Source organism: Ahaetulla prasina, chromosome 2 (assembly GCF_028640845.1).
Source record: "Ahaetulla prasina isolate Xishuangbanna chromosome 2, ASM2864084v1, whole genome shotgun sequence".
NCBI lineage: Eukaryota > Metazoa > Chordata > Lepidosauria > Squamata > Colubridae > Ahaetulla > Ahaetulla prasina.
Genome location: NC_080540.1, coordinates 219,133,939 through 219,160,368, shown reverse-complemented (window position 1 = coordinate 219,160,368; position 26,430 = coordinate 219,133,939). Strand labels below are relative to the sequence as shown.

The following is a 26,430-nucleotide window of genomic DNA, read 5'->3' as shown; positions in this document are numbered from 1 at the left end:
AATTCATGTTCAACTGAAATCTTTATTACCATATAATCACAAAGCCGACAATTAGGGAGATACAAACTGAAAGGAAAAATGGAAGCTTAAAATAAGAACAATTAAAATAATTTTTTCATACTGGAGGAAAGATGAATGGTGCCTATAGAGGCACAAAATTGGGCAACCCAGGAAGATATATCTGAACAATGCTTACACAGGAGAATGACAAATATAAGTAATACTCTCTGTTAGGTAATTATTTCTAAGCAGAATGGATAAAAGTCTGCAGAAAGTACAATAAAAGAACGTGTAGCTCAAGAACTTTTGAAATGCCCCAATAAAAAGCGATGCAGCTGACCAAAATGAAGCCCTAGCACAATTTCAGAACTGGGGGAAGGAAGAGGAGACTGGCATGTACACATGTGAAATGATGCTACATATTGCTGAGACTGGGACCAAATTTGATTTGGTCTCAGTGATTTGAAGAGCAATGTCCCAAATAGACTGCTTAAGTACAGATATTATTGAATTAATACATAAGTTAAAAATCAGAGAGGCTAGAATACAGTTTCTGCCTCATCTCTTTTTAATACTGACAACTGCAGAGAGGCTCCCCCTGGGTAAGTGATACATATCAAACTCTTGTTGGAGTGGAAAAGCTATATGAGAAGAGATAACCTTTATCTACTAAAGATACACTTAGTTTTTCCCACAGCTTCTCCCTCCAGAATTAAATCAAAGATTAATTTAAAATTGACTAGGGCTTTGAAGAGCCTCTGAATTGGGAAGAATTTTCCTCTGCCAAATGGCAGAGAACCAGACAGTGACCAAGAGTTGACTAGTCACTTCTGAAAACTGCCTGTTCCTCAACTAAGATGTTTCCATTTTAATTCAGCTCAATAGTTTTAAATAAAGGTATTACTGGTTGGTTCTATTAAGCAAGTTGATAAATCTACCATTGGTAGGGGCTAATCTATTTCTTTTGTTCTTATAAAACAGGGTAACAATGGAGTAGCTCTAAACAAAAAGAAAATACGCTGAGAGTTAATATGGGTAGCCAGGACTGATGTCCACCATCCCTAGTTCTTGTTTAATAATTCTGGGGGATTTTCCTCCTATGTCATTTTCAGGTTTGGGTCGTGAAATAAAGGTATTTGACTTGAAATGTGGACACAGGAGGAGAAAGAGTAAGTCACAGGGAAAGAGTAAGTCACAGCTGGATTGTCCAATGATTCTATGGTAAAAATATTTTGGAAGTTTTTTTCTCAAGATTTTGTGAGTATTTGAAGTCGCTCTGTGAGTGAGATGCTTGTCTCCAAATTTAATATATAAATATTATAAATATTAATATATAAATATATGTTAGGATATTAAATTTAATAGCTGGAACAGTAAACAATACAATGGGCCAGAACACAAAGTTGTAGTTGATTGATTGGAGAGGGCTGGCTCCTACATGAGACAATTTACGGTATGATTGGTTGCTGTGGGTGTGGAGGGAGGGTTTACCTTTCCCCCGCTTTTTTGGTGTGTTCTCTATGCTGTTTGATGTTCCTGACTATCTTGTCTGTTGTAAATATAAATGTTAAATATATTTATTTATATAAAACTACAAATTTGTGTATGTGTCTCTGATTTCATTTTGATGCTTGCTGAGCAATTCCCTGACAGGTTATGGACCCAGAAGCACCCTGAAGCACCCATAGTAAATTTCTCTGAGGTGAAAGATTTTTCGTGAACCCAAGAAAAGTTGAGGACGTTTGGCCTGTGTAGACAGCACGGTGCTCTCTGTTACAAGAATGGGAGGTGGATTTCTTTTGGCTCATCTGAATGAGACGAATTATCTCTCACGGAGCCTTAAAAATGGAGATGTTTCTGTGGAGGGAAGATTTGTGGACAGTTCTAAGCAATCCTCCAGCAGATTTCAGTAGGTGGTGGTTTCCAAATTTAATATATGTATATACATAAATAAATTTCCAGATTGGACCAAAACTGTCAATTAAGTGCCAGAATCAGGAAATTGATGCAATTCATGTATTCTACTCCACTCTTGTAGCTTTCCTTTTCTTTGATTTTTAGAAGGGCTTTTTAGCATTTCTTTGCAAATGAATATGGAGGGTTGTTAAATTGACAAGCATGGACTGCCTTTCTTGCTCTGTCAGGGTTGGAAGCTAAGAAAGTTGTGACAGTCTGAAGAATAAAGAGGCTAGCAAATCCTTCATGGCTTGTGATTGGGCTATCTGAGGGGCTGCCTCTACCTGCTTACATCAGCCTGCCCCATTAGACCTGGCAGATCATTAAATCTGGCTGTGGGTACCATCAGTTAAGGGATGTAATGTTTGGTGTGTTCCAGGGGACACACCTTCTCTGCCATGGTGCTCACCTTATGGCACAGCCCCCTCCCCCCAAATTAGATTAGCTTCATCCCTTTTGCTATTTCGGAAGGTCCCTCAAAACCTGGTTGCGTTATCAGACTTGAAGTTCCCAGGGAACCAAAGACCTGCTTCAATAGCTCCATTGCTAAGGTGACCATTTTTATCCTCTCTTTGCATAGAGCTTGTACATCTGTTTTTATAATATTTATATTTCATTGTGGATGTTTATGTCTTTATACGCTGTCTTCACATTGGTTTTTTTATTGCTTGCTGTATGCTGCCCAGAGTTGCCTTTTTGTGAGATGGACGGCTATACAAGTTTGATGAATAAAATAAAACCCAGTCTTGTTCAGGCTGATCTGAGAGGGAAGTTGAAGAAGGGAATTCTGAGTTCAAGAGAGAGGTTTTTTTGCCCACACCGGAAGATCATTTATTCCAAACTTGCCTTTTGAAATCAATGAATCTGAAAAGAGCTTAACGATGGATGGATCTTGTTGGGATTTAAAGTAATATTAAATTATAGCAGAAGCTTTAAAGTTGCTAATGATGGAAAAAATGCTGGATGTCTGCATAGTCAATGGGGAAAATATTTTCTGCATATAAACTGTAATAGACATCTAAAGGAGCAGGCATGCAGACAAACATAAAAGAACTATTAATACAATATTTTATAGGTTGCCATTAAATATTTATACAGGTAAATGGCAATGTATTCACTGTTATTGTCTGCCAGGCAAGGTTTCCAAAAGCTCAAGCTAAATGTCATTTATCATGATATTTTTTATCAAGTATTTTCTCTCCCAAGCAATCTAACGGAAGCTGAAAATAAACTTATTTATGTATGCCCAATAATAGTATCAAGGCTAAATCTGTCCTTTACAAACATATTTTACATATCAATTCATGCATAAAAGTTAAAACAGTCATTCTCACTGGATTTCTAACATCAGGTAGAGTCGCCCATAATGGAAAAACGATAGGCAAAATAATCAGATAAGTAAGCAGTTTCCGAGGCGTATCAGGCCAGGCCAGGCTGAGGGGCTGAGTATCGTCATCATCTTCCTGTTGTGAAAAAAAAAAGACACTATTAATTTAAATGAAAAAATGGAAAATGTATTTTTTTTTTAATTTAAAGGAAGTCTACAACAAGTTATCTTCAACTGCTATTTGGGGGGGAAAAATAAACTGAAGAAAAATATATCCAGCAATGCCATAAAATGTGTACCAGATTTTGAAAGAGAATTTTGCTTATGGAGGTATTTGTGTATATTGTATCTGTGTTCATCAATGTAAGCGGGGAGGGAAATATCTGCCCTGCAACATAGACCAAATCTGGAAATAAACACCACATAAAATACTGGAACTTTATTGTTATAGGGTGTTATAACAGAATCTTGGATCAAGACTTGGCAATCTTCATTTTTTCCTCCACCCCCTCCTGTATATCCTGACTAAGCTGATTTTTTTTTACATAATGGTTGTTGAATTCCTTCTTCAAGGCCATCTCCGTAAATTGGACTAAATGATTACTGAAATCCTTTCAAACTTGTTCTAGGATTCTATGTAAACCAGATGCTCTTGTCCTATTGTTGGCTTTCCAAAGCATTTTTTACTGTTATGGAAATGATGGAATAAAAAGGTATTCATCTAAGGTTATGGTACATTTTACATTTTTATGTTCAATATTCTCTAAAATATTTATTTTGCATAAATAAAGATGAGCTTCTATCATTGATTATGTACTTGTTCCAAACACAGAATCCATTTGTACACTTGGAAACCTACTCAAATTGTACTTTATACTGTACATTAGATTTAACAATTATTTTTCTACTCAGACTTTCTCATGATATAGGAACAGTAATGGAACATATAAATCAACTCTTCAAAATTATATCGCTGTACTACTAAATTTATCCTTTCAGCTATGAAAATTATACATCCTACTCAATTTAAATATATTTGCAACATTTTTAATGGAGAGAAAAATGTTGTATTCCTTTTTCTTTCTGCCCACTATATGCTTTTCTAAAAGTCACACTTACATACATGTACTTAGTATGCTAAATTCACCATGGGGAATAATATTTGAAAGCAATTTACTTTGATAAAAATCAGATGAAAGCAATATATATATATATATATTTTTCAGATTATATTTTTTAGTTGGGCTTCAAGTGATTCAACAAGAGTCGCTATGCAGTCATAGCTTTCATACCAACTTATTAGAACAGATAAATCTAACTTCCTGGACTACAGAGTACACATGATGATGTATTATTTACATGGATAATGTGCTAGAGATGTATAAACATTATAGAGGTGGCTTGATGTTCAGATTTGTAACTCCAGAAATAATCTTATTTACTCTGAGATCTTCTGAGGTATATTTTGATCCAGTGTGTTCCTAGATCAGAAGTAGATTCAGAAAAATAGACTCTCTCCACCCAATATATGACTTAATATATGACTCCATGGCATAGGGCCGGGCTACTTACGGGACCGTCTGCTGCCACCGATTGCCTCTCTCCGACCCGTGCGCTCTCACAGAGAGGGACTCCTCAGGGTGCCGTCGGCCAGGCAGTGCCGACTGGCGACACCCAGGGGAAGGGCCTTTTCTGTGGGGGCCCCCACCCTCTGGAACGAGCTTCCCCCAGGACTTCGCCAACTTCCTGACCTTCGAACCTTCCGCCGCGAGCTTAAGACACATCTATTTATTTGCGCAGGACTGGACTAGAATTTTTAAATTTTTTAAATTTTTAAATTGGATTTTAATGGGGTTTTATTATTTATATTTTTATTTTAAATATTCGGCCTTATGTAATAAGTTTTTTAAATTGGTGTTTTATTCTGTATATATATGTGTGTTTTATATTTATTTTATTTATTTATTTATCAAATTTTTATACCGCCCTTCTCCCGAAGGACTCAGGGCGGTGTACAGCCTAAATAAAACACAATATATATACAATTAAAATCAAAATTTAAAATAAAGCATATTACAAAAAGGCCAATGTATAAAAATTGAGATTTAAAAATTTAAAAAATTTAAAACCCCACAACAATAAACCCAATTTAAAATGTTAAAAAACCATTATGCCAGTCCAGCTTGAATAAATAAGTATGTTTTTAGCTCACGGCGAAAGGTCGGAAGATCAGGCACTTGGCGTAGGCCAGGGGGAAGTTCATTCCAGAGCGTCGCTGCTCCAACAGTAAACCGCCCTGAGTCCCTGGGGAGATAGGGCGGTATAAAAGTGTGAACAAACAAATAAATAAATAATAATATTTCTTCCTAAATAAAACAAAGCTGGTGGTCAGAGCTTGAATGCAGGGAGAAATCAAACTTTAATTCACTGGTCTTTTCCACAAAATAAAACCGTAGTTACTCCTTTCTTCAATGTAGATAAGCCATGGCGGTATTGCAATGTATTCTTTTTTTCTCTCCTGAAGGAGAAAACTGACTTATTTTTTGGAACACCTGTGAGATATCAATTGGCTGAGATAATACACATAACTCTTTAATTGCAGTCATTTCAGTTTTGAATGACAGATTCACTGTGCACACAATGGAAAAGAAGGACAGAATCCAACCTATTAACTCCATTAAAAACTAAGATGGAAAACTGATTTCCTCTTCATTGTAACTAATTATAGTGTGGCGTTAAGTACAGATTGAAATAAATTACATAAGCACAGTTTGCTCTTCCGTTTGTCCTTTTAAACCAAAAAATGGCTATTATGCTGCTAAAAGAAATTTAATACCAGTGTGACAGGCCTTATAAGAAGAATCATAATATCCAGCTAAGGCTAATGATCGCTGAACTTCACCCATTTAAATGTATATTTTTAATTCCAATACCCCCTCAAAAACTGTTTTTTAAATGGATTCCCTCACTATAGACAGAATCACCCAAACACAACCGCCTAGACAGAATTTGATAAAATTTAAGTTACTTTGGTAAAAGAGGTCATATATGAATGTAGAGACACTTCCTACAGGAACTTTTGCTGATATAAACTAATCAGCACTCTGTTGTGCCAGGAACCTACTGCATAACAGTGGTTCAATAAGTACTTAATGATCAGAAAGCACTTCATGAAAACCTTGCTTCCTTCTTAGAACTAGGCTGCCTGTTTCTTTTACTTAACATTATCTTTGTGATGTGAGGCACACATATTTTTCTTTCCTTGCTAGTTTCCATAGAAACTGATAAAAAAGGAACATGCCTGAGTATGAGGAGATGAGAATATGAAGTTGATTATTTTTAGGAAAGTCAGAAGCGAAAATAATTCAGCTAACTTTGAATCTCATCTTCTCTTAAAGTCAACAAAGATATTTCATCTCTTATTTATAAACAAATCTCTAAAACCCCGTCATTTCAGTCCTGATCAACAAAACTCCTCCATTAAGGGTTACCAGAGATTACATATTTACTATAAACAGATGAAATAAACCGTTCTTATATTCTTTCATTTTACCTCTAACCATCTTGTTTATTCCCTTCAAATAATATCCTAGAACTTGATTTTTTGTCATGTTTTCTTTGTCCCTTCTCACAAAATTCTTCAAAACTCTAACAAGTCTCTTTTGTAAATCCAATCTGGAAACTTATCCAGGTCGTTCTCTTGGTTGGTTTGTATGTCCTTTTTAATTAAAACATCATTTTTGTAGGTCCAGTATAGCATCTTTCTCCATATGTAACCTCTCATTTTTAAATCCACTTTCAGATCAGCCTCAGTCTTCTCCGGTAAAACTTGTTCCTCTTGTATAAAATCATTTAAACACAGTCTATCTATAGAGACCAACAATCCTAAAATTAACTTCTGGCTCCATTGTTCAAATATATTCTCATTATGTCCCATCAACGTTAAAATATTTTGCTCCATTCTGTATAAGTAAGTCAAAGTTAAGTGTTCATCTCCTTTAGAAGGTACATTTAGTACCTTCTAGTTCCCTCTAGAACCTTCAAAGGTTCAATGTCCAACCTTCAAATTTATATCCTATCATCTTTTTTTTTAAAGAACTAACAGCATTTTCCCATGGAAAATTATTATAAGAAGTATTCTTATAATTAATTCTAAAATCTTATTTCTGGACCTTGACCATTTGTAACTTTACAAAATCAATGTTTTTTTTGTTTACTCCTTTTAAAAAAATTAGAGATTCCATGGTAGATGTAAAACTAATACCAACTTTGAAAGATAAATGAGTTAAAACAAAAAAAAAACCTTCCCTACAATTAAGATGAATATATTACCCAGAATTTTATATTTGTTTCAAACTATTCCATATTTTCTGGAACTGAATAAAATAATGTTGAAATATATTTGGCAAGGGAGAAAGGCAAGGATAAAATAAAACTATTACAAGATAAGAGAATGAGAGGTGGTTTTGGGCTACCTACAAGATAAGAGAATGAGAGGTGGTTTTGGGCTACCTAATTGGGAATTGTATTTTCAGGCAGCAAATTTGATGTGGATTAAAGAATGGATAACTTTGAGAAATAATAGAATATTGACTTTGGAAGGACATAATTTATTGTTGGGATGGCATGCTTTTTTATGGTATGGACAAGCTAAAATACAGGGATATTTTAGAAGACATTTAATTAGAGAAGCGTTGTTGTTAAACTGGGAGAAGATGAAGAAAAGTCATTTTCTGAAAATTCCAACTTAGGTATCATTGATCGAGGCATTCTCATATCCAATAACATTTAAAAAGGAACATATTGTTAGGTACAATGAATTGTTAAATGAAAAGGGTGAGTTAAAATCCAAATCAGAATTAGAGGCAGATGGTATAACAATGAACTGGTTTTCTTATTTCCAAATACAATCCAGATATGATAAAGATGTTAAAACAGAAGGCTTTTATAGTAATATAATTACTTTTGATAAGATCTTGACAGGTTCTGATGACAACATGATTAAGAAATTGTATGGATATTTATTAGAGGAAAAATTGGGAGAAGAACAAGTAAAAGAGACAATGATTGCTTAGGGGAAGAATTTTGGCCATGGGATAGACCTAGAAGCCTGGCAGAAACTATGGATGTATAATTATAAAATGACAATGTCTACAGCATATAAAGAGATTTTTTTTAAATTTTTAATTTAATTTTATTTTGTCACAACAGTATACACAAACAATTGTCATAGATAAAACAACATGTATTGAAGAAAATATATAAGTAAAAATATGCATCAATAATATTAATTTGATATAATGAAGGGAACAATAGGACAGTTTGTATAAGATGTTTTACAGGTGGCATCTACCCCCGACAAGAATTGCTAGAATGTTCAAGGACAAATCCGAAAAATGCTGGAAGTGCCATCAGATACCTGGATCATATTACCATATGTGGTGGACATGCACTGAAGCGAAAAGATATTGGACTAAAATACACACGTGGTTGGAGAAAATGATTAAAAAACACATAGATTTTAAGCCAGAAGTCTTTCTGGTGGGAATTACTCCTGAGATACACTCGAGATGTAAAATATTTGATTGTGAATATTATTACAGCAGCCAGGATTGTGTTTGCTAAAAATTGGAAAAATGAGAAACTACCTTTGCAAGATGAATAATTAGGAAGATGATGGAATGTGCAGAGATGAGTAAACTGACATTTGAAATTAGAGATCAAGAAGATAAGCAATATTATAAAATATGGGACTTATTTTACTACTGGTTAGAAGGAAAGATATGTTAGAAAAGATAATATAAGGTATATGTATGAAAGAGATGATTATTTTGAGATCGCACAAGAAGATATGTAAACACCCCTTCAGCACACTGTAATCGTTTGATGAGAGTGTCTTTTTTTTTGTTGTGAAAAAAAACCTTTTTATTTAAAAAAAAAACCCTTCCCTCTTTATCCCAGAAAACATAAATAACTTTAATATCTCTTAAACGTTGTTTAACATCTCTTATCACCACTCTTAAAATACAACAATCCCATATCTCATCTCATTCTCTATAAACAAATCTTTAAAGCCTTAGCATCCATCTTAATCAGAAACGTCTATTAAGAGTTACCAGAAATAACCACATATCTATTATAAACATGATCTTAAAGAAAACCCAAACACTTGAAATCTTCTCTTTTATATCTATATCTCATTTTTTTTATTTTTAAACAAATCCCCCAAACCTCACTATTTAAATCTAATTAGTAAAAATCCAATAAATATGTCACAGGTAACAATGTAACTGTTTTAACCAATCAGATAAACTTAAAATGCAACAAACCTCTTTCCCATATAGCAATAGCACTTAGATTTATATATCTCTTCAGTGTTTTACAGCCGTCTCTAAGCTATTTACAGAGTCGGCATATCGCTCCTAACAATTTGGCTCCTCATTTTACCAACCTCGGAAGGATTGAAGACTGAGTCAAACTTAGAGCCCCTTAGGATCAAACTCCTGGCAGTTGGCAGAATTAATCTGCAATAATGCATTCTAACCTCTGCACCATCACAGCTCTTATAACTCTTATCTATAAACAAGTCCTTAAAACATTGTTGCATAGTTAAAAAAATATTATTAGTTTTAATATTAATAGCCAGGATGTCAACTTGTCTATTTAATCTATGTTAAAATAAATGCAACCTTATATTTTTTCTCCTTACTCTCAAAGATCTTGGTCTTTAGTCCTATCAAATAATGACCTAATACTTGGTTTATTTTCATTTTCATTTTGTCTTTTGTCATAAAGTTACACATTTATTTATTTATAAAATAAAAATTTAGAAAACGTATATGGCTGCCCATTTACCCACAATGATTCTGGGCGGTTTACAAAAAACAATAAATTGACAAGTTCCTTTCTTTTTCTGGATTATTATTTATACATCTTTTTTAACTATTAGAACTTCAGCCAATTTCATGTGTGTATTCAGAATTTCATCTTTTCCCTTATTTTTCATGTAGCTTGTCATTTTTAGGTCCATGACTGAGTTAATTTCAGTCTGTTACAACCTGTTACAAGCTGTTCCTCTTCCATAACATTATTCGATCTATCAAAAATGGCAGAAATTCTGAAAATTAACGCCTGAGTCCGTTATCTCTCAATTCATCCATTGTTTAATTTCCTGGTGTCCTCTAATATCCAATCTTCAAAGTCCCACCTTATCGTGTTATTTTCCTTCCAAATGCAAAAATGTGAAAAGTTTCCACAAGAAAGATTCTTATATTGAATTTTTTTATTTTATAAAGTCCATCTAGAGTCTTTGTCTGTTTATAACATTTTAAAATCAACTCTCTAACTCCTCTTTTTCTATTCAATTCTGGGGGGGAAAATAGAAATCCTTAAGCTCATACTTAAAATTTATTTTATAAAGGATTGAGGGAAACTCATCCAGTGAATACCACAAAGCATGTTGTTCTAGAGGGTCTTAATATTTAAAAAATAAATAATTAATTCTAAAGTGATTAAGAAATGAAGATTGCCTGAATCTTGAGTCCATAGGAGTCATATTACGACTATGTGTTTATATGGAGTCCCCTGTTGTCTACTCATAAGGAGCAGCTGCCTGGAGAATATGTGGACAATCTCATGATCTCTACTTTCTCTGGAGAGATTTCACCAGTTCAGATCCTGCATTTAGCCATAGCCATAATGCTGTGCCCATTTCTTTTGGGACATCTTCAATTTGTCATGAAATCCCCTTTTTCTGTTTATTCCAAACAATAACCAATAGTGATAGACACCATAAGTGCAATCCCAAAATATCTGGAGCACTACTTGAACACCAGAAATGATATGCGATTCTTCATTTTGTTCACTCTGTTTCTTAGTCCCACATGGTTATTGACATGGCAAAGAAGCAGAATGGCACAGAGTGACTGACCCAAGGTCACCCAGCTGATTTTGTGCCTAAGGCAGGGCTAGAACTCCAACTCCTAGTTCCTAATCTGATGCCTTAACCACTAGACAAATTGGCTCTCAATGATAAATATATCCAGTTCATTTAACTGTTATTCATAGGATGTAGTCTCCAAGATATTTACCCTCTTTGTTACTCTTATCTTCATATTTTCCAGTTCTTCAGCATTCTTCCTGTACTGTGGCGACCAGAATTCGACACAGTATATCAGGAATGGTCTGAGCAGTGCAGTGTAGAGCCGAACTAATACGTCCTAAGATTTTGATGCTATAGCTTTGTTGATGTAGCCTAAAAAGTCTACATTTTGGCAGTTGGAGCAAATTCCTGTTAGCATACATTTGGGCAGAATTCCACAACGGCAAGTAGTGATATCAAATCATTTTTTCACTTGCTGTCCAGTTACAGTTTTGATTCTTAACTGTGCCTATGCTTAATGCATTGCCTTTAGGATGTGAAGTCTTATGTGTAGTTACTGCATAACAATCTAAATGACCTTTTCTATTGCTGACCATGATGGAATTTAAGAATGTTCTGAAACACTGCTTCAATTTTCAGAAATAGGCTAGGTTCCTACTAATGCCTTGAGTTGCAAGAAAATTGAAAGTTGATACTATTAGGGAGATTAGTGAAAACCATGATACAAGTTAGTTATTTGGGACAAACTCTCAATGCTAAAATAAATTGGCAGGAATCTGTGGGGCCTGAATAATTATCCAACATCTGCAAGAGAAATTGGCTTGTCACTGTTTATTCATATGATGATCATCCCAGGCAACGATTTTTTGTGACAGTTTGGTAAAATTAACATCAGTGGTGATAGATAATCAGGTTGTTGGTCAGAGGGATACACAAATTCTTTTGTAGTTGGACATTCATAAAAATTTCAGTGGAAATTTTTTATGGAAAGGAAATGTATCCAGAAGCCAAAGCTAAGTAAAATTAAATAGACAAGAGGCATCAGTCTGGAGAATGCTACAAGTAATTCCTTGAATTACAACTGTTTGCTTAATGATAACTCAAATTAACAACAGCCTCCAAAAAAGTCAGTTACAACCTAAATTCAAACTTATAACTGTCACCCTGCCCATGTAATTATATGATTGCAATTTGGATGCTTGTGTGAATCATCCAAGTGTGAATGTGGACAATGAATTTTGAGTGACACGTTACGCTTCATGGTCTTGTATGCTATAAGAAGATTGTCAATCAGCTCTATTTAGTTTGATGCTGTATAGTTGCCAAGAAAATTCTCAATAATATCCTTGCTTTCCGGGTGATTTTCTCTGGCTCCACTAACAGATCTTCAAACTACTCGTTACAGATGACATATCTGATTTGTAGACCAACAAAAATGTCTTCTTTAATCTTGGCCTCAGTTATTCTAGGAAACATCTGTCTCAAATAATGAAAATCTTCACCATCCTTGTCCATTGCTTTCACAAAAATTTTCATCAGTCTGCGTTTTATGTGAAGTGAAGGCAAAAATATCTATGTTGGGTCAACAAATGGTTCATGTGCCACATTTTTCTGTCCTGGAACCAAATTCTTTCCAAGTTTTAATATAATCTGGCTCTCTTGCACAGCTGTCCCATTCACATATGTAACAACAATACTGCAAAGCTGCATTCCAACCAGCAGTCACTGTTCTTAGATCTCCATAGATATTGCAATTGTACTTGCTGTACTGGATGTGCTTCAACAACAGTTCCATATTTTTGTATGTTTCTTTCATGTGTGCATCAAAGCCAATAAATACACTGCCATTGTGTAAAAACAACTTCTATAAAATGATATGTGATTGATTAAATTATAGGTTATTTTAATGATTAACAGCCAAAAATTTGTAAGAAACATCCAAAGTGTTCAGGAAGTAAAATCTTTATTGTCCAGTGTTTTTAGAAAAAAACCACCATTTGTTAAGTTGGATTTACACTTATAACCTTGTGATTACTTTACAACCACGTGACTCAATTTATGACCATGGTGACTTGACTTACAGCTGTAATATATATGGTTATAAAATTGGATTTTGTCATATGGTGGTTCAATTTATTACCTCAATGACCTATGACAAAAATTCTAGAGGAAAAGGCCGGGATGGATGTATTGATTCCCATGTCGTGCTGTAGGAAAATTTTGTCTGTGTTTGTGTGTGGTGTGTGTATGTGCGCACATATATGTATGTATGTATGTAGTGTGACATTTCTTGTTTACATTAGAATAATGTATCTGACGTTTCTGCTGTTACTAAATACAGATAAATTTACAAAGGAGAATATTTGTAGGTCATAGTTGAAATGAATCTTACATCTCAGATTAGTTCTAATTTTAGCTGTGTGCAATTATAGGCAGCAGTCTTTGCTTTGTCATGTTGAGGACTGGTAACCCAGCAACAGGGCAAGTCATCAATAAAAAACTTTCTATTTGTCTAGAGTGTAAGGACATTTGTAGTGAAATGTCTCAAGGAGAACATCTTGCTCCTAGCATTCCACAGATAATGGGATAACTGACATATTATCTTGCTCACAGAGCAAATGGTACTGAAATTTGACAGTGATGATAAGAATACAGGAAAGAGGTGCTAATGTAGCTCTGGAACTTTAACATAAAGTCTGTTGCTCATTTTGATAGATTATGGATTAACATGTCTAGTGCACTTCAGAACAGGGAACTTGTTCTGCTAATTATTTGTAGGGGTTTGATTGCATTTTATCCTTGTAAACTGCCTGGAGTCACCGAGAGTGGGGTGGGTTACCATGTAAATGTTCTTAATAAATACATAAGTGTGCATAGTAAAAAGATAGGGTCAAAGATGAATGGCTTATTAAGTTGGTTTGCAAGAATGGAAAGGTATGGAAGTTGTATTTTTTAGTGTAGGTGGAAATTGAATTTAATTAGTTTTTACTTTTCTATAGTTTCCTATCTTTAATTTATTTTGCTTATTCCTTATCACTCAATACTGCATAAGGATACTTATCCAGAAAGGATACAAAATTGTTAAGTATATATGTATGTGGGCATGTATGCATGCTTGCATCTCTTTCTGGATGTTAAAAGAAAGTAATCTCTCAAATAATCTGTTCCATCTAGGAATATCAAGAATTCAAGATAATTGAGTTTTTCCAGTGATACAGTAATTTTAAACATCCATGCTACGTTTCATTTTGTATACTCCTATGGCCCCTAAAAATGAGTGAGCTATCCTCAATATTGTAAGTCAACTGAATATACCACCTTAAAAAAATCACTCAAGCTGATTAGAAAGGGGGAGGAACCTAACTGCACATTGTATTTCTACACGCGCACGCACGTACACTGTTTTCTCATTAGAGGACGGCGATACCCAGGTGGCTTGCCAAGCGGTCTTCGCCCCCCGGTCAGGTATATCATCTCTCGGGCAACCGGGGGAGAGGTCTGCGGGCCTCTTCGGACTCTCGGCTGCCGGGAACGAGACCGGGGATGGGCGAGCTGCGGATGGCGGCCATCGGGCTACGGACGAGGCCGCGGCTTGTATTTGGCTGTGGGGAAGCCGCGGCTGGGTTTCTCATCCCGTTTTGGACATCTGGCGTTCCCGGATTATTTCGGGTCTGTTCCGGCTCTTCCTGGTTTTCCCAGGTCATCCTCTGGATTCGGTGGATGGGCCTGAGGGGAAGGGCTGTGAAGGATCCCCCTTGCGGCCCCTGCTGGAGGTGTCCCGGCCTAGTTCGGCCTGGTCTGGCCTAGCTGGGCCTGCTTCTTCCCGGGGCCAGGAAGTTACATTGTCATCTGTAACATGGGTCATCTGCACTTGTCATCTTGCACTTTATATGGCTGGCTTGAGACTTTTGGGCCATGGCCATTTTTGGAATTTTCCGGAAAGATGATTGGAGACCGACTGGTGTATTGGGGCCCTATTTTGAAACATCTACTTTGGAAACATCTATTTTGGAAATATCTGGGACGCCGCTGACGGGGGAGAGAAGTACCACCTCTTCTAGGTTATGGATTTTAGGACTGAGCTTTGTGCAGAATAGCAATAACTTTACCATCAGACTACGTCTGCCTATCATATCATCTTGTACCAGCTTTAAGCCAGCCACCATCTTAAGACATATCGGATGATGGGTATCCATTTGGACTTGGCATTACATCTTGCCATCCCAGACATTACTACCTCTCGTCGTTCCCGTTCTCCTGTTTATGCTTTTAATTTATTTACATGCGATACTCTGCTTTAGAACTCTTGCGCCTGCGGGGTGCCCCCGCCTCGCAGGAATGGCCCGCCTCATTATCAAGGGCCGGCCTCAATGACGGGTCTTGGGATCCACAGAGGTGGCATGCGAAGAAAAAGAGCCTTTGGGGTTTTTTAGATAGGGCTTTTTTAAGGGGTAGGAGGGTTAGGGCGGGCGTTGGGGGTAGCCCGTTGGGTGGGGAGCCAGTCCTTGCGCGCGCTCGTGACGGTCCTTTAATGGGTTCGGAGGTTAGGGGGGGAGATTGCGTTCCTGTTGGTGAGGGTGGTTTTATTTGCACGGTAAGTGGGAGGGGCAGATATGGCGGAAGGGGGGATCATATCGTTCTGAGGGGGCGCGCATTCGATGTTTGCAGGCGATCGCGTGCCCCGATTCCCCGTCCCTTTCCCGTTCCCCGGATGGTCAAGACCCTCAGAACCTGGGCCTTCGGCTCATGCTATGCAACGCACGGTCCGTAGTCAATAAGGCCCCCCTAATACACGATCTTATTCAGGGGGGCGCTGCGGACCTTATAGGCGTTACGGAAACCTGGTTGGGCACGGAAGGGGGCGTGCCCCTTGTTGAGATGTGCCCGCCGGGTTTCCGTGCATTCCATCAGCCGAGGGCTCAGGGTAGGGGTGGGGGGGTGGCGGTTGTGATTAGAGAGAGCCTAGAGCCGAGGGAGACCACCGTACCTCAGATTGCCGGGTGCGAATCCCTCTTTGTGAGATAGGGTCATAGGTGTCAGATGGGCTTGCTGGTCGCGTACCTGGCTCCTTGCTGCGTGACAGCTGCCCTGCCCGAGCTCCTGGAGGTGCTTGCGGGGGTGGCAGTTGAGACCCCCAGACTTTTAGTCATGGGGGACTTTAACTTGCCATCTTCCGGCTCGTCATCGACAGCAGCTCGGGAGTTCACGGCTTCCATGACGGCCTTGGACCTGACCCAAGTAGTCGATGGCCCTACTCACATTGGGGGTGGCACTCTGGACCTGATTTTTGTCTCTGGTCAGTGGTCGAGAGATCTGGACTTGAAGGAAATAGTCATTGAACCTTTGTCATGGTCAGATCACTCTCTCCTTCGCCTGGACTTTCTGACCGCCATTCAACACCGCAGGGAGACGGAGCCGATACATTGGTACCGTCCCAGGCGCCTGATGGACCCGGAGAGGTTCCGGACGGAGCTTGGGCCACTTCCTGAGGGCCTGGCTCACGGCTCGGTTGAGGAACTTGCTGCGGCCTGGGAACGGGCCGCGGCGGGGGCCTTAGACCGGGTTGTGCCTTTGCGGCCTCTGACCCGGCGCAGGTCCCAACCGGCTCCTTGGTTCTCCGAGGAGCTGAGAGGGATGAAGCGCCGGAGAAGACGCCTAGAGAGTTCCTGGAGGTCTAGCCGTTCGGAAGCTGATCGGACACTAGTGAAGTCCTATAATAGGGCTTACCTAGTGGCATTGAGGGAAGCGAGGCGTAGCTACGCCTCCTCCCTCATTGCATCGGCAGATAACCGCCCAGCCGCCCTGTTTTGGGTGACTCGTTCCCTCCTTCACCAGGGGGAGCGGGATGACCCGCTGCAGGGACGTGCTGAGGAGTTTAACGGTTATCTATACGATAAAATCGTTCAGCTTCGGGATGGTTTGGACCAAAATTGCGGTGACTCAGGTGAGACGGCTGAGGGTGGTCTTGGTGACATTTTATGGGATGAGTTTGACCCTGTGGCTCCCGAGGACATGGACAGGTTGTTGGGTAGGCTGAATGCCACCACGTGTTTACTTGACCCGTGCCCCTCCTGGTTGGTGCTGGCCACTCAGGAGGTGACACGAGGCTGGCTCCAGGCAATTACGAGTGCTTCCTTGGTGGAGGGAGTCTTCCCGGCCGCCTTGAAAGAGGCGGTGGTGAGACCCCTCCTCAAGAAGCCTTCCCTGGACCCGGCTGTTTTAGGTAATTATCGTCCGGTCTCCAACCTTCGCTTCGCGGCGAAGGTTGTAGAGAGTATGGTGGCATATCAGTTTCCCTTACACCTGGATGAAACTGTCTATCTAGACCCGTTCCAGTCCGGTTTCCGGCCCGGTTACAGCACTGAGACGGCTTTGGTCGCGTTGGTGGATGATCTCTGGAGGGCCAGGGATAGGGGTTATTCCTCTGCCTTGGTCCTATTAGACCTCTCAGCGGCTTTCGATACCATCGACCATGGTATCCTGCTGCGCCGGTTGGGGGGATTGGGAGTGGGAGGCACCGTTTATCGGTGGTTCTCCTCCTATCTCTCCGATCGGCCGCAGACGGTGTTGACAGGGGGGCAGAGGTCGGCTCCGAGGCGCCTCACTTGTGGGGTGCCGCAGGGGTCGATTCTCTCGCCCCTTCTGTTCAACATCTATATGAAGCCGCTGGGTGAGATCATCAGTGGCTTCGGTGTGAGGTACCAGCTGTACGCTGATGACACCCAGCTGTACTTTTCCACACCGGGCCATCCCAACGAAGCTATCGAAGTGCTGTCCCGGTGCTTGGAAGCCGTACGGGTCTGGATGGGGAGAAACAGGCTCAAGCTCAATCCCTCCAAGACAGAGTGGCTGTGGATGCCGGCATCCCGGTACAGTCAGCTGAGTCCACGGCTGACTGTTGGGGGCGAGTCACTGGCCCCGATGGAGAGGGTACGCAACTTGGGCGTCCTCCTGGATGAACGGCTGTCCTTTGAAGATCATTTGACGGCCGTCTCCAGGAGAGCTTTTTACCAGGTTCGCCTGGTGCGCCAGTTGCGCCCCTTTCTAGACCGGGATGCCCTATGCACGGTCACTCACGCCCTCGTGACGTCTCGCCTGGATTACTGCAATGCTCTCTACATGGGGCTTCCCTTGAAGGGCATCTGGAGACTGCAGTTAGTTCAGAATGCGGCTGCGCGGGTTATAGAGGGAGCCCCTCGTGGCTCCCGTATGACACCTATCCTGCGCAGGCTGCACTGGCTACCTGTGGCCTTCCGGGTGCGCTTCAAGATTTTGGTAACCACCTTTAAAGCGCTCCATGGCATAGGGCCGGGTTACTTACGGGACCGCCTACTGCTACCGAATGCCTCTCACCGACCCGTGCGCTCTCACAGAGAGGGACTCCTCAGGGTGCCGTCAGCCAGGCAGTGTTGCCTGGCACGCCCAGGGGAAGGGCCTTCTCTGTGGGGGCTCCCACCCTCTGGAACGAACTCCCCCCAGGACTCCGTCAACTTCCGGACCTCCGAACCTTCCGTCGCGAGCTTAAAACACATCTTTTTATCTGTGCAGGACTGGACTAGATTTTAAATTTATAGGGGTTTTAAATTGGTTTTAATATTTATATTATTTTTTTAAGAATTTGGCTTTTAGAATAAGTTTTTTAATGGTTATTTTAATTTGTACATAAATGTTTTTATCTGCCAGTGAACCGCCCTGAGTCCTTCGGGAGATAGGGCGGTATACAAATACGAATAAACTAAACTAAACTAAACTAATTAAAAACAATGGTTAACATTTAAGTATGTAAAAATGTATAAAAATATGCTTTAATAGTTCTCAATATGCTTTAATAGTTTTTTAGGAAATTATATTAATTTTGTTACCTTAACTGTCACTATCAATTATTTTAAAAGTTAGATAGAATTTACTCTTTTTTAGAAATCTTTATAATTGAAAGTCATCTTCATTAAGGCAAATCAGTTTGAATGCTTATTTCAGTCGCAAGCAACATAATTTTCATGAACACCAACATACATTGTCTCCACAAATAAAATCCAGGGGTGAAATGCTCCCGGTTCGGACTGGATCACTTGAACTGGTAGCAATGGCGGCAGGTGGTTTGGAGAACCGGTAGCAAAAATCCCTGGCCCTGCCCCCTGCCCCAGCTGAGCCGTGCGATCATCAGAGGGTTTTTTTTCCTTTTAAAAGCATTTTTTCTTCCACCGAAAAAATGCTTTTAAAAGTAAAAAAAGCCTTTGATGATCGCACGGCTCAGCTGGGATCGTCAGAACCCTTTAAAAGTTTTTTTTCTGCAACCTCTTCGACTGAAGAGGTTGTAAAAAAAAGCTTTTAAAAGACTCCTCTGGCGATCCCAGCTGAGTTGCCTGATCATCAGAACCCTTTAAAAGCATGTTTTCTACTAGCTCTTTGGCCAAAGAGGTTGTTAAAACAATCCTTTTAAAAGGTTCTGGCGATCAGGCAACTTCACCTGGGATCTTCAGAGGAGCCTTTTAAAAGCTTCTTTTCCTCTGGCGACCCCAGCTGAGTTTCCTGATCATCACAGGGGTTTAAAATCATTTTTTAACAACCTCTTACAACAGCCTCCGCCAATGCCCACCCAATCGCCCGGTCAATGCCCACCCAATTGCCCTTGCCTAATTGCTGATTCTTTTGGGCTCGTTAAGCCTTGCTTCGGCTGCTGCAATCAATTGCATCAGCTAGCAACTGAATCTACCTGCCTGCAATCCATCTCATCGGTGAGCAACTCAATCTGCCTGCCTCCAATTGGGTAAGTAACTGGGGGGGGGGGGGAAGCTTTAAAAAATAGTAAATTGGGGTTTTTTTAAAGGAGTTTTTTTTTAAGACAGCAATTTAAAGTTAAGGAAGTTTTAAATTTAGCTGCTTTTATCTAAAAATATAAATAAAATAAAATATTTGTGCAGCTTTCTGAGATTTGGTGTGTTTCTGTAGTGTTTCACTCTAACTACACAAACACACAAAATCTCACAAAGCTGTATGTGGTATTTTGTGTGTGTGTGTGTGTGTGTGAGAGAGAGAGAGAGAGAGAGAGAGAGTCAGTTGTATTGTGTTGTATTGTGTGTGTGTAAAGTGTGAAAGTTGGTTTTTGAGCTTTTTGTGGTTGTGTGAGGTTCCTGCTTGTTGCAGGGGCCATTTTGGGTGAAGTGCAGCTGCTTTTACATTGTATATGAGTCAGTTGTATTGTGTTGTGTTGTGTGTAAAGTGTGAAAGTTGGTTTTTGGTACCTCTTATTGTTTTGTGTACTTTGTTTATTATTTTTATTATTTATTGTTATTGGCCATGCCCACCTGATCACCTGACTACCAAGCCACACCCACCAATTAAGCCACACCCACAGAACCGGTAGGGAAAATTTTTAGATTTCACTCCTGATAAAATCCAATATTTTTATAGTATATCTATTGCAAATCCCAGGATCAAGAATGTTCCACAATTTTAGTGATCTCAAGCATAATCCCACAATATTTCACTGTTTTCGTATGAGTTACTTTAATTTTGGGCTCCAAAAACTGAAATATTAAGTTATATATTTTGCAATCTTACAAGATGTTGTGATTTAGTTGTGAGTGTCATGTTAGTTATTATCTTCTGCCATCTCCTATTACCTAATTAAAAATAAATATTAAATTGACTTGAATTTACCATATCACATTCTCGGTGATTAGAATTAGCCTACACATCCAATATCTCATTTATACCATTTTAATATTATTTAGACATTAATTTCATTCTGCAAACAGTTATCTAGGAAGAGTAACAAAAAATAATCCATAGTTTATGTTCTATTTAAAATATAATTTTATAGATATTTTTCCTACCTTTTCTAAACTACAGGTTTAGAACTAAATCTTTCAGGTTACAGGATTATCAGTTAAGAATTGTTTTCCAAATAATATGATGATCATTAAATTGATGTCATCAGGAATGAAAAGGAAAAAGATTAATAATGTATTGATTCACATTCCTTCCTAGTTTTCAAATTTCTCATTACTTTGCAGTGGTAGAGTGAATCAAATGACAGGCTTAGGAGAAAACATTTTATGCAGTACAAGCACACATCGCTTGCCATGCATGAGCAAAGCGATAATTCAACAGATTTTTTAAAAAGTTTATATATTGCAGTTAATATAAACTTCTATGAAGCTACAATTAATCTCCAAGCCATGTAGGCATAAGCGTATATTTTCCTTCTTTTGATAATAAGAGCATCTTCCCAATAACTTTGAAAGTAGCTCACAGAAAGCCCTGTATTATTAAATCCTAGCTTTACTAAGCCTCATAATCCTGTTTCTACTAATGGTTAAGTTTATAGCTTCCAATAAACTTGGTTTGTAAAGATACTGTGCATTATCTCCATGTAGCTCTCAAGGATATATTTCCATTAAACTTGCATGTAAAGCACAGGTTTTCAATCCCCAAGTTGCAAATATTGTTGGATTACAATGCCCTTTATCCCTGATCATTGCCCATGCTATTTGTGAATGATGTAGCTGAAGAGAATAATATGTGAGAACCAAGGGCACTCGATTCCACAAGGTAACTTTGCACTGTTTGTAACTGTAATGCCAAAAACTGACCTCAAATTCCAAAAATAAAGGAATCTTTCTATGGTTCACAATACAAATAGGTTTCATTTTTCAGATCGTGATAATTCTAGGATAACACAGAATTAAGCACAAAGCGCATTTAACAGGGAGAAAAGCAAGAATGAAAAAAAATGATACCTCTTCTGCACCAACAGCACTTCCATTTTGCACTGGTCCATCACTGGGTGGTGTCACTTCAACTTCAATTTTTTCTGAAGTATAAACAGAAGAAAGAAATTTAAAACTGAAAACCAATCAGTCTTTTATTCAATTTAAAATCACCCAACTCCATTTTGACAATGGGCTAATTTGGACTACGCTCATGCGTTAGTTTGACTGAACAACTGAATGCAAGTATCTTATTTTTTAAAGTAAGTTCCAGACAAAATGCAGAGAACTCAATACTCCATATATGACAGACAAACTGAAATGTTGTCATGGGTTGAAATAGATGTCCTATACTAAGTGTCATTACTGAAAAACTTGTTTTTCAGAGTAATTTCCTGCTGGGAAATGTAGGTTTAACATATGTCTTATCTATTCAGTATTCCAATTAGTATTGGGGGAAAAAAGATCACTCAAGCCTTTTTCCTCAGGAATCAGTTATAACAACAATCGTGTTTTAATTGAGTACAAATTAAATTGGATAAACAAGTTGGTGAAATGCAAGTGAAACAATCTACTTGGCCATCCTACATGTGACAAAATGGAGTAGTCTAAATTTAAAGATCATTAAAAATGAAAAAGATTCTGCTAAATTATGAAGTTTATTTTATTTATTTATTTATTTGTCACAACAGTATATATAAGCATAAGCATGAAATAACTATACAATACATAAGTATAAATATAATCATAAGTATGTAATAACTATATGAAATTGGATACAATCAAAGGGAACATTAAGACAGGAACGGTAGGCACGTTGGTGCTCTTATGCATGCCCCTTACAGACCTTTTTAGGAATGAGGTAAGGTCAATAGTAGATAGTTTTTGGTTAAAGCTTTGGGGATTTTGGGAAGAGATCACAGAGTCTGGTAGTGCATTCCAGGCATTAACAATTCTGTTACTGAAGTCATATTTTCTGCAATCAAGATTGGAGAGGTTCACATTAAGCTTACATCTATTGTGTGCTCGTGTATTGTTGTGATTGAAGCTGAAGTAGTCTTCAACAGGGAGGATGTTGTAACAGATGATTCTATGAGTTAAACTCAGGTCATGTTGAAGGCGGCAGAGTTCTAAATTTTCTAAACCCAGGATTTCAAGTCTGGTGGCATAAGGTATTTTGTTGTAATCAGAGGAGTGGAGAACTCTTCTTGTAAAATATTTCTGGACATGCTCAATTGTATTAATGTCTGAGATGAGGTATGGGTTTCAGACAGGCGAGCTGTATTCAAGAATTGGTCTAGCTAATGTTTTATACGCTCTGGTTAGTAGTGTAGTGTTTCTGGAGAAGAAGCTACGCAAGATTAAGTTTACAACTGTTAAAGCCTTTTTTGCGATGTAGTTGCAGTGAGCTTTGGCACTTAGATCTTTTGATATGAAAACTCCAAGGTCTTTAACGGGGTGGGGGTCATCTACAAGGTAATGTCCATCAAGCTTGTATTTAGTGTTCAGATTCTTTTTTCCAATGTGTAAGACTGGAGTTTTATGTGCTGGTTGAGATTTGGAGTTGCCAAGTTTTTGACCATTCCGACAGAAAGTCAAGGTCTTTTTGAAGGGTAGCTGTATTGTTGGTAGTGTTAAATAGTTTAACATCATCAGCGAAGAGAACACAATTACTTATAATATGGTCACAGAGATGATTAATGTATAATATGAAGAATGTTGGTCCAAGAACGCTGCCTTGGGGAATGCCGCTATTGACAGGAACAGGATTTGATAGGGCACTACCAGGGGTGAAATCCAGCAGGTTCTAACAGGTTCTGGAGAACCGGTAGCAGAAATTTTGAGTAGTTTGGAGAACCGAAAAATACCATCTTTGGCTGACCCCAGAGTGGGGTGGGAATGGAGATTTTGCAATATCCTTTCCCCAGGAGAGGAGAGAATGGAAATTTTGCAGTGTCCTTCTGTTGGAGTGGGGTGGGAATGGAGATTTTGCAATATCCTTCCTCTGGCACGCCCACCAAGCCACGCCCACAGAACCAGTAGGGAAAATTTTTGGATTTCACCCCTGGGCACTACCTATTTTGACCACTTGTTGTCTATTTGACAGGAACGCTGTTATCCAATTGTGGTGGGGTCCGGAGATGCCATAGGATTTTAGTTTTAGGAGAAGTTTGTCATGTACCACAGAGTCAAAAGCTTACAGAAATCTATGTAAATTGCATCTATTGCTTTGCCCTGATCAAGATTTGTAGTCCATATGTTTTTGCAGTGCAGAAGTTGTAAATTACAGGATAATTTTTTTCTGAAACCAAATTGTTTATTAGAGAGTAGGTTGTTTGTTTCTTCAGATCTGCTTTCATTTGAGAAAATCAGGTCTTCATAGCCTTCAAAGAAGCTAGCTGCTGCTTGGTTGATAGGACCTCTAACATGCTCAACCTATGGAACCAAATTGGATGGGTAAAAACAACTATGAAAAGACAGTCCCTCAGGTAACCTGAAGATGAAACTGAAATACTTTGGCCACCTAATGAGAAAGAAGGACTTACTGGAGAAGAGCCCAATGCTGGGAAAGATTGAGGGCAAAAGAAGAACGGGACGACAGAAAACGAGGTGGCTGGATGGAGTCACTGAAGCAGTAGGCATACGTTTAAATAGACTCCAGAAGATGGTAGAGGACAGGAAGGCCTGGAGGAATGTTGTCCATGGGGTCGCGATGAGTTGGACACGACTTCGCAACTAACAACAACAACGGGTAACCTGGTCCAAAGTCATGAAGGATTTTAAAGGTGACACTAGCATCTGGAATGGCACTAGGAAACACATAGGCAATTGCAACTCATGTAGTAATGGTGTTACATGAGTTGAGTATTTGACACCTAGGCAGATGCATTTTGCAATAATTAAAGCTCCGAATATTTTTCAAGGGCAGCATAGAGGGTGTTATAATATAAAATAGTTTTATTATTGACCTAACATAAGTTTAGTTGCATTCAGATGTATATCACAATGATTATATATATATATATGTTTTCTGAGGTTTTCGCGGGTGTTTGTATGTAGGTCTTTGGTTATTCGGGTTTTCTCCCGCGTAAAATTGGAAGTGTCTTGGCGACGTTTCGACGAAGTCTCATTCGTCATCTTCAGGCTTCAGCCGTGCTTCCTCCCAGAAGCACGGTTGAAGCCTGAAGATGAAACTGAAATACTTTGGCCACCTAATGAGAAAGAAGGACTTACTGGAGAAGAGCCCAATGCTGGGAAAGATTGAGGGCAAAAGAAGAACGGGACGACAGAAAACGAGGTGGCTGGATGGAGTCACTGAAGCAGTAGGCATACGTTTAAATAGACTCCAGAAGATGGTAGAGGACAGGAAGGCCTGGAGGAATGTTGTCCATGGGGTCGCGATGAGTTGGACACGACTTCGCAACTAACAACAACAACGGGTAACCTGGTCCAAAGTCATGAAGGATTTTAAAGGTGACACTAGCATCTGGAATGGCACTAGGAAACACATAGGCAATTGCAACTCATGTAGTAATGGTGTTACATGAGTTGAGTATTTGACACCTAGGCAGATGCATTTTGCAATAATTAAAGCTCCGAATATTTTTCAAGGGCAGCATAGAGGGTGTTATAATATAAAATAGTTTTATTATTGACCTAACATAAGTTTAGTTGCATTCAGATGTATATCACAATGATTATATATATATATATATATAGTTTTGCTGGTGTTTGTATGTAGGTCTTTGGTTATTGGGTTTTCTCCGCGTAAAATTGGAAGTGTCTTGGCGGCGTTTGACGAAGTCTCATTCGTCATCTTCAGGCTTCAGCCGTGCTTCTGGGAGCAAGAAGCACGGCTGAAGCCTGAAGATGACGAATGAGACTTCATCAAACGCCGCCAAGACACTTCCAATTTTACGCGGGAGAAAACCCAATAACCAAAGATCTACATACAAACACCAAACCTCAGAAAACATATATATATATATATATATATATATATATATATATATATATATATATATATAGGTCTTTGGTTATTGGGTTTTCTCCGCGTAAAATTGAAAGTATCCTGGCGGCGTTTGACGAAGTCTCATTCTTCATCTTCAGGCTTCAGCCGTGCTTCCTCCCAGAAGCACGGTTGAAGCCTGAAGATGACGAATGAGACTTCATCAAACGTCGCCAGGATACTTTCAATTTTACGGAGAAAACCCGAATAACCAAAGATCTACATACAAACACCCGCTAAAAACCTCAGAAAACATATATATATATATATATATATATATATATATATATATATATATATATAGGTCTTTGGTTATTGGGTTTTCTCCGCGTAAAATTGAAAGTATCCTGGCGGCGTTTGACGAAGTCTCATTCTTCATCTTCAGGCTTCAGCCGTGCTTCCTCCCAGAAGCACGGCTGAAGCCTGAAGATGACGAATGAGACTTCGTCGAAACGTCGCCAGGATACTTTCAATTTTACGCGGGAGAAAACCCGAATAACCAAAGACCTACATACAAACACCCGCGAAAACCTCAGAAAACATA

At 38.9% G+C, this 26,430-nt stretch overlaps 1 protein-coding gene across 2 annotated transcripts in view; it reads right to left on the bottom strand.

Moving 5' to 3' along the window:
- The window catches only part of SLC24A2 (solute carrier family 24 member 2), an 81,567-nt gene that overhangs the window by 6,042 nt on the left and 49,095 nt on the right, over positions 1 to 26,430 (bottom strand). For both annotated transcript variants that reach the window (XM_058169865.1, XM_058169866.1), the window contains 2 exons: positions 21,908 to 21,981; positions 3,291 to 3,419 (listed from right to left, as the gene is read on the bottom strand). In XM_058169865.1, coding sequence (XP_058025848.1) covers positions 3,291 to 3,419; positions 21,908 to 21,981 — 203 coding nt within the window. The remainder of the gene's footprint in view (positions 1 to 3,290; positions 3,420 to 21,907; positions 21,982 to 26,430) is intronic.